General features: G+C 41.2%; 1 protein-coding gene across 2 annotated transcripts in view; it reads left to right on the forward strand.

Annotated features, from left to right (window-relative positions):
• Window positions 1-6,290, forward strand: part of csnk2b (casein kinase 2, beta polypeptide) — a 9,526-nt gene extending 3,236 nt beyond the window's left edge. For both annotated transcript variants that reach the window (XM_005748690.1, XM_005748689.2), the window contains exons 5-7: window positions 1,400-1,475; window positions 1,888-2,077; window positions 4,126-6,290. In XM_005748690.1, coding sequence (XP_005748747.1) covers window positions 1,400-1,475; window positions 1,888-2,077; window positions 4,126-4,216 — 357 coding nt within the window. In that variant the 3' untranslated portion in view covers window positions 4,217-6,290. The remainder of the gene's footprint in view (window positions 1-1,399; window positions 1,476-1,887; window positions 2,078-4,125) is intronic.
• The last annotated feature ends 2,298 nt before the right edge of the window (window positions 6,291-8,588 follow it).

Here is an 8,588-nt window from a genome sequence, read left to right on the forward strand (position 1 = left end):
GGGGGGGGGGGTTGGGAGAACAGCTCTCACAGCTATAAAGTCCTGACTGAAATAATGTCCAGTGTGGCAGCAGAGGGTGGGTTCATCCCTCAGAGGAAGATAAAAGTGGACATGAAAAGCTGTCTGTCTGAGGGAACGGCATAAAATGCAAAATCTTTCAGCTTCACTGCTTTTTACTGCTGAAAACAAATCATTCATCTGCTTCCTATGGTGCTGATAGAAAAAGTAAAGACCGTGTTTTCTTTATTCTTCTCCTCCTCCACACTGTCATAACGGCGTATTCTTTCCTGTTTATTAGTCATTACCGTCTACTTTATGTAGGAAAACACGATTAAATGTGTTCAAAATGCAAAATGACAGTATTACACTTTTACGACCATGTTCGACAAACTGACAACAACAACATGTGCATAGGAAAACAAAACACAAAATTTGCACAGCTCTCCTATGCAAAGTTCACATGGTTTCATGCTACACCAGTGTGAGAACAGCAATACTGCTAGTCCAGTGTGTTAACTTCCTAGTAGAGGCCGTTGTGCTCCATGCAGACAGGTCCTCGTGGTCCAGATGCATCTAAAGCAGACTGTTTCCTGCTGTGGGCTACATGTGAAAAAGCACAACTGTGGAAAATGTTCCAGCCTGATTCTCTGGAAATCATCAAGATGTTTATGTGGAAAAACTGCTTTATTAAAGTTTATCATGTGCACATTTTGCCTGAACAGTTGTCAGTAGTTCCTGGAGGGTTCTGACTGTAACTGGGTGAAATTCATTGTAAAGGAGGTGTGATTGGCACGATTCCCTGTAGTTTTCCATGTTTGTGTGTAAATATTTACTGAACTGTAAGAAAAAGTGTGAAGCCAAATAGAGGTGGAGAAGGTTCGCGTTTTAAGGTAAAAGTTTTTTTATTTTTGAAACATAGAATAAAGTGCAGCTTTTACTTTAAAGGCAACCCTTCTCCTTTTCCAGTTTGCGTCACAATTTTCACTGTTTCCGTACAACTCGAACTGCAGCAGCATGCTTGATGTTTTTCTTTAGTGACAGATTTGCGTCTCTGTGACTTGATCAATCATTTTCCCTACAATTGCCATCATCTAACCACAAAAGGTCGGAGAATACAAATTTTTCCACTCACGATCGGTCTCTAGTTTCTGTGACGAAGCCTGAATCACTTGATCCTGTAATGCAACGCATCCAAAATGGCAAACAAGAGTCCATTCAATATTGTCTGCTTGCTTTTTTTTAATCTTTAGCACAGTCACCCATTAATTTCAGTCATGTTAAAATTTCCACAGGTTCAAATGTTGTTTTCCACACAGCAGGATATGAATTAACCCAGGATTGTGGAGCTACCTTCTGTTCATATATTAACTCTTTATTGGGCTCATTTCTGCTTGCTCAGCTGGAGAAGTATCAGCAGGGAGACTTTGGCTACTGCCCCCGGGTCTATTGTGAGAATCAGCCTATGCTTCCTATTGGTGAGTAAACTGATGTGAATGCCCTCATGCATGCGTTAAACAGTTACCCAAGGATTACCACAAGGTGGCAGACAGCTTTCACGAGTGACTAAAAGTTTGCTCTTCCCTGCCTTGCATGTCTCTCCTCGATGCAGCGAAGTTAGTCAGGAACTCTTCATGGGTGTGATATTTAGTTTTGGGGAAATTTGTTTTTGTTTGCTTGTTTGTTTTTAAATCTGTGATTAAAAGGCACAGCACCTGTATCTGGCTGGCTGTGCCAATCAGTACAAAACAAATGCTATTTGTTTTTATTGAATCTAGATTTTCCTGCAGGTGAGGATAACTTTGATCCACAAGGGATTGTTTGCCAATTATCTCGGGTGTCTTGATCTCATACATAAATGGGTTTCTTCCTCTTCCACACTTCTCACAGGCCTGTCAGACATCCCAGGAGAGGCCATGGTGAAGCTGTACTGCCCCAAATGTATGGATGTCTACACACCCAAGTCCTCCAGGCATCACCACACAGATGGAGCTTATTTTGGCACCGGGTTCCCCCACATGCTGTTCATGGTTCATCCCGAGTACAGGCCCAAGAGGCCTGCCAACCAGTTTGTTCCAAGGTTAGCGTTGATATTCAGCTGTAAAGACTCCGAGCACTAAATCCACCTCCTGCTGATGTTTGTAGGCAGATTTGTTGTAAATTTGTAACTGATTATTTTGATTTTGTTTTCATTTTAGTTCTGCTTTTTCTTAGTTTCCATAGTGATATTGGCTTAGCTTCTTTCACTTTTTAGTGTTTTAAATACATGCTTTATTATTATTATTATTATTATTATTATTATTATTATTATTATTATTATTATTTTAATTTTAAAGTGTCAGGGCCCAAAATATGTGAAGTTCAGAACTGCACAATAATATGGTTTAATATAAACACTAGAAATGCCCCCATTGCAGTTTTCTCTGACAATTCAGATTTTTCTCAGTGTGAGCAGCTGATTAAGATTTTCTTTCAAAGAACAATAACAGTGCACCAGATTTACTGAACAAAACAAATATCTGTTACTTCTTTCATGTTTATAACATCATCAGATAAGACAGGATCCACCCTTTTTTTTTTTTTCTTTCATAATTTTTTCAGTAACTGCTTTGATTCTTTGCTCATACTGAGGCTCGTACTGAGCCTGCTGCCTTGTGTCTCTCATTAGCTTTAGCTTTAGCTGTTTTTCTGTCGTTGGCTCATTAGGTTTGTTGTTCCAACTGTTTTCTTTGGTTTGATTTCCCTCATGGTTTACATTACCAAGCTTTTGCCTTCACTCACTTCCATGCTAACAACATATTATCTAGCTCTGACTATTTGCCTGTGCGTGCATAAAACACAGCAGCTCGTTATCGGTCGTATGGGATGCCGTCCCAGATGGACAACACTGGAAATGTATGTTCCTGTTTGTTTCCATAGAAAGAGTGGGTGTGGTTAATGCCGAAAAGGTTTAGTCTCTCTGTGTTTGTGAATACCTGCTGCATCTCTTGGTAGATTAGCAGCAGATTAGCGTGGTTGTCCACTAATCCTGTGCCTGCCCTTGGAGACCATTGTCTGCATGCTGTACTGTTTACCGTAACCAGGGTGCAGTGTTAAGAAGAATATGTTGTCCCTTCGGCTGCTGTGGAGACTGCAGCCCGTTTCTATGTTCTCGTGCTGCTTTTTGTGATATTTATTTATATTTACTCTGATGTCATTCTCTTTGCCATTTAAGCCCATTTGTTAATGGTTTAACCTGTTGGACTGTGTGGCTGTGTGTTACACAGTCCCATTCCTTTGATGCATAGACAAAGACATATGCAAACAGACACACACACAGCTGGTTATTTGAGCTATGAAGTCAGGCGGTAACTTTGACTTTGACATGTTTGCTTACTCTTCCTATTTGTGTTACGGTCCTCTGCGCTGTGAACGTCACACAGCCTGACTTCAGGGCTCTCATATTGAGTTGTTTTGTTTAAATCCATCAGTTCATCTAACCAGCTAGCCTAGGAATGTCAAAAATAAGACCTGTGGGACAGAATTGGCCTAGCAAAGATTCCAATCTGGCCCACTGGACAGCTTTAAAACAAGTGCATAGAATTTTACTTTACTGTAGAAATTACTTTTGTTTTTCAAAATTGCATTGCATTAAACATGGCATTATTAAAGTATTTTAAATAAATCTCAGGGATTAAATATTTAAATGTCCATTTAAGTTCAGAGTGGGCTGTATGTGGCCCACAATGTAAAATAAGTTTGACATCCCTGAGCTTGTCCCTAGTGCTCGAAACTGGACATACATTTCATTTGATTTGCCTCCACTGTCGCCTTCTGACATTAGTTCTTGTTCTCCCTGCTGTTGGTCATTAGTCACAAAAATACTCAAGTTAATATTTGCACAAGTATATTGTTTGTTTTTATTTTATTTCAAATGTACTTACGTGCACAGGCTGACTAGATGGCAAGGATTGCACATCCTTTCCTGGATCCTGTGTCAATACGCTGTGATGTCTGTTTGTATTACATAGAACACAGTCAGGGTGGTGTGATGTTTGTCATCAAATGTCAGCGCCGTCTCCCTTTAAAGAATGCATGACTGATCAGTCTAAACATTGTCATCATCTTTTTCTTCTTCTTCCTCTTCAGGCTTTATGGGTTCAAGATCCACCCGATGGCCTACCAGCTGCAGCTGCAAGCCGCCTCAAGCTTCAAGAGCCCCGTCAAGGCTATCCGCTAGAGCGCCCAGGACTGAGGGGGGAGAGAGAGAAGCCAGAGAGGAAAGAGTTATTATAGGATGGAGAGGGGTCACCTGCATTTTTCAAAGCTCTTCATGTGCCCCCTCCTCACCCTGAAGAAGACTGTATTATTTTGGTTTAGATTAGGGCAAATGAAAAGATCTTTTCTTTTTTTTCTTTTTTTTTCCCTTTGAGTGTGAGCGAGAGAAAAAATGCACAGCCATGATCTTAAAGACAAACACACATTTGGTTTTCAGACGTTCCTTACCAAACTCCTCCGTGCCAAAAACAGAAGGCAAGCTAAGAGGAAGCCGAACATGGCGGGGGGGCGGGGGCTCTGTTCAATCGCATTGAGCACAGAGGAGGGAGTTATGTCGTCGGTGGATGACACCAGAGTACGATCAGTGTATTTGTGTATTTGGCACAGTTTGGTAAAGGTGGTGGTAAAACCTTCCGTCATTCGATGCCTCGTCTCCACCGTTAGTCCCACCTAACCCCGATGGAGGCTGGCACTCGCAGAGACAGTTTTATTTCCCCCTCCCTTTTTTGATTTGTAAAATTTGGCCCATCGTTGTTAAATTTGCCTTAAAGTAGAGAGAAACACCCGAGCTGTTTCTGTCCTTTCGAGTGTCTGATTTTTCTCTTTCTTTACATGGTTAGAGGAGATGAACTAGAAATAGGTCAAATGAGACAATTTATGAATCGTCAGATAATTGTAACAAGTTGGTGTCTTTTCTCCAGCTGTCTGTGCGTGTGTCAAACAACAACACCCTCCTCTACCCATCACGTCCTGCAGAAGCAGGTTTGTACTGTCACCCACCCCTCCCTCCCGTGTAGCTTCATCTCTGATACAGAAACAGCCGAATATTCTGGATAGTGTGGAAATTTGCTTTCTGGCAGCGATTAGATGAGAAGATCGATATCGCTCATGCTTTTATGGTAAATATGAAGCAAATACTGGCAGACGGTTAGCTTAAACTCAATAAGGAAGCAGGTATCCTGGCTCTGTTCTAGTGGTTACAGATCAGCAACAAAGCTGAGTCTGCTCAGATTATATAAATCCTCATTAAGTGTGCGGTTGTGTGCCAGTTTCAACCCATGTAAAGTCCACTGGAGTTCCAGGTTTTCACCACGACGAGCAGTTTGCACCTTAATAAACAGACGTTACTGTGCGAGCTTAAGTTTGTTTCAATCAGAACAAAAACCAGAAGAATAATGACTAGCAGTGTGAAGTGTGACGTCCAGTGTGCTGATACCAGTGTGTTACTTCAAATGAGCTTATTCAGGCTTTCAAAAGGGTCAAGTAAAAGACAACAGTATTTAGATGGTATATATTTTTCAGTTTGCAGGTAAAGTTTCACGTAATTCCTCTTCAGACTGCTCACCTGTACTGTCATTGAATTATGTTACTCTCATTTCATAAAGTCTGAATAAGCCTCATTAGACACACACACAACTAAGTCAGTGAACAACGGCGCACTTTTTGAACACATTTTGCCACGAAGAGAGTAGTAATAATGCTAAAGGATGCTTCTTTTTTTTTTCATGCAGAGCTGGTGTATCACAAGGTGCTGATGAGAGGTTTAAAAAGGCCAAATTCTCTTTACATTGTTTAACAAACTAGATGCCCATAGGTGGATTTGTTGCTGCCAAACAGAGCCAAGCTAGGGATTCGTAGTCTCGGAAGAGCTTAGCTAGTCATCTCCTCCTGTCTGTAGCTTTAGATTTAACATGAACATGAGATATCAGTCTTCTCATCTCAAACTGCCTGGGCCTCAGAAGTTCAGCTCACTCCACCACAGCACCGTCTTTCTTTTCTTGTTTATGTTTGGGCTCGGAGGCAGGTGGCGTCTCCTAAACAGTGGGGGCACACACTCGGCGGCGCTCCCTCCACTCCTGTCTTATGTTGGTATGACTGCGATAGATTTTTGCTTTTGGATTTCATGATACAAGAGAAACGTATTTATGTGTCCAGATTTTAACTAATTGTTTGTCTGTGTTGTTGTATTCTTTCTGCTACTGTGGACGGGTGAGCAGGATTCAGAATTCTCAATAAACTTCTATTTTCTTTTCATATTCTTCTGTTCTCCTTTTTATTATTATTTAGCACCAAAGTTTTCTGGCCACTCAGAGTCAGTAGAGAGTCCTCTTCTTCATCTTTTCATCCACTTAAAGCAGCCAGATGAATTTATAAGATTATGCAGAGTGACTGTAAACTAACTGAATTGTGCTTGATGTTGGAGCTAATGAGGTGTTTTCCCTCAGTGATGGAGGTAGGGCTGGATGTCTTGCTTCTGGGTGTGGTTCTGGTGCCATTTCACATGACTGAACAACAGCTGCAGTGGTCTAACACAAGCAGAAAACAATTATTTCATGGAAAAAGTCATAAGATCTCAGTCATGCTTCTGTGGTTATTCTTAAATTAACTTTTAGGGACATGGAAAAATCGTATTTGGAGTTAGAAGTGAGTAAAACGCATCTTTTAGTGTGAAAACATTCAGTATGCACACTCGGGGTAAGTTGAAAAGACACCCAGGACACCGTGATATGGTCGTATTTATGTGTGACTCAGTGTTTTTCCCCTCTGCACAGCAGCCGTCTGGCTAAATCAGTGGCAGAGCTGAGCTGTCTTCATTTGACCATAGCATGTAAGATTTTCCAGAGGAGGTTCCTTCATGACTCAGGATAACCTCAAACCACATCCTGGGACCTGCCCTTCGTCTCCTCCTCCTCTTAGCTCAGCCCAGTGAAAAGGAATCTCCGACTTTGTTTTGAAATACGCTGAGACGTACAGACCCTGGGGGAAAAACAGACTTTTCTGTAACAGTAGTTTGTTTTCCCGGGAGCCAAAAGAAGCCCTGAGACAGTCTCCACAGGAATAATCTGGTTCGTTTAGCTCCTAATACTGTAGTGATGTGAAATATCAAGCCCTTTGCGCTGCCACACCCAGAGACAACATTGCACCATTTTCATCTGAGTTTCTTTTTTTTATTTGTTTCATGATGTCACTCCAAAGCAGATCGAGCTGTTAAGAAAAAATGTTCACCGCAAACACTGAGGACACATGCATTTTAACAAAAACAAACAAAACCCCGTCTAAATCTGCGTTACAGATTAAAAATGATCTTCCTTTGTTAGAAGATTCACTCTGGAGCTCCATTGCTTGCTGTACTTTGCAAAAATGTCTTGACAGCTTTCAGTCCGTGTACCCTTTTATTTATGTTTTTGGGGGTTTTTTTGTTTTTTTTTTCGGGGGGAAATTCAAGGCCACTTCAGGCAAGGATTTGTTTTTATTTACATTATATGTCAGTCCTCTATAGCTGGACGCACGTTTAGCTGGAAAAAAACATCAGATTTTTCTTCGTTTGTTTTATTTTCCACATAATTGCTGTTACATTGTCATCTGCACTGTTCAAAACACTCTCAAGACAGTGCACATTACTTATTGGGATTTAAGCCAAGTATGACCACCACCACAAAAGCAGAAGTTTTGGCAGTTTGCTGGTCTGTAGCATCCAGGTGTGTTAACAAAATGCCCCAGTGATTTACCAGGAGTGGACCATTCTCCAGTCAGTTCAGTCAGACTGTGCAATGCTCAGAGAAACCAAGAGCTGTATGTCAGACTCTACAGGCCGCAGCTAGCATGTTAAATGGTAAAGTTCATGCTTGCAGAATTGGAAACAAGTATGAATTGTTTTGGCTGGAACATTGTCTCAGACAGCCGAAACCAAAGCAAAGATATTTGGCAATAATGCACAGAGCCACATTTGGAGAAAACTGCACAAAATACCTCATACCAACTGTCTGCCATGGTGGCGATCTAGGCTTGTCTTGGAGCCACAAGCGAAGTCAAGAAGAGTTTTATTGTCGTACCAGCAATATACGCTCAAGTATACAGTGGGACGAAATATCGTCCTCCTGGATCAAACGTGCAAACTGTAAAAATAAAAATTCAAATATACACATATACGACTATACAGAAATAAGATAAACTAAGTCACCATGAAGTCCTCTGTATAGCAAAGTATTCTTGAGTCAAATGTGAGGCCATCTGTCTGACAGCTAAAGCTTGGATGAAACTGGATTATGTAATGGGACAATGATTCCAAGAACGCCAGAACCCTATTTCAGGAAGCAGGGATAGCTTCCTGAAATCAACATACCCATGTTGTCTTTCACGTGGATTAACTCATCTTATCAGCTCGCTTTGTTAACACAGACTTCCCCCCTCACGTTCACATGAAAGGGTGACATTGGCAGCCAGTCACAGTTATGGATAAGCATACTGGCAACAGAGGTTAGGAATAGACTGCTAGTGCAGACAAATCAGCAGTGTGAGAGGAAAAGAGAAGTACAAAAAAAAAGTCAAAGCTT

This window comes from Pundamilia nyererei, unplaced genomic scaffold, assembly GCF_000239375.1.
Source record: "Pundamilia nyererei isolate P.nyererei 1_Seehausen unplaced genomic scaffold, PunNye1.0 scaffold00226, whole genome shotgun sequence".
Classification (NCBI taxonomy): domain Eukaryota; kingdom Metazoa; phylum Chordata; class Actinopteri; order Cichliformes; family Cichlidae; genus Pundamilia; species Pundamilia nyererei.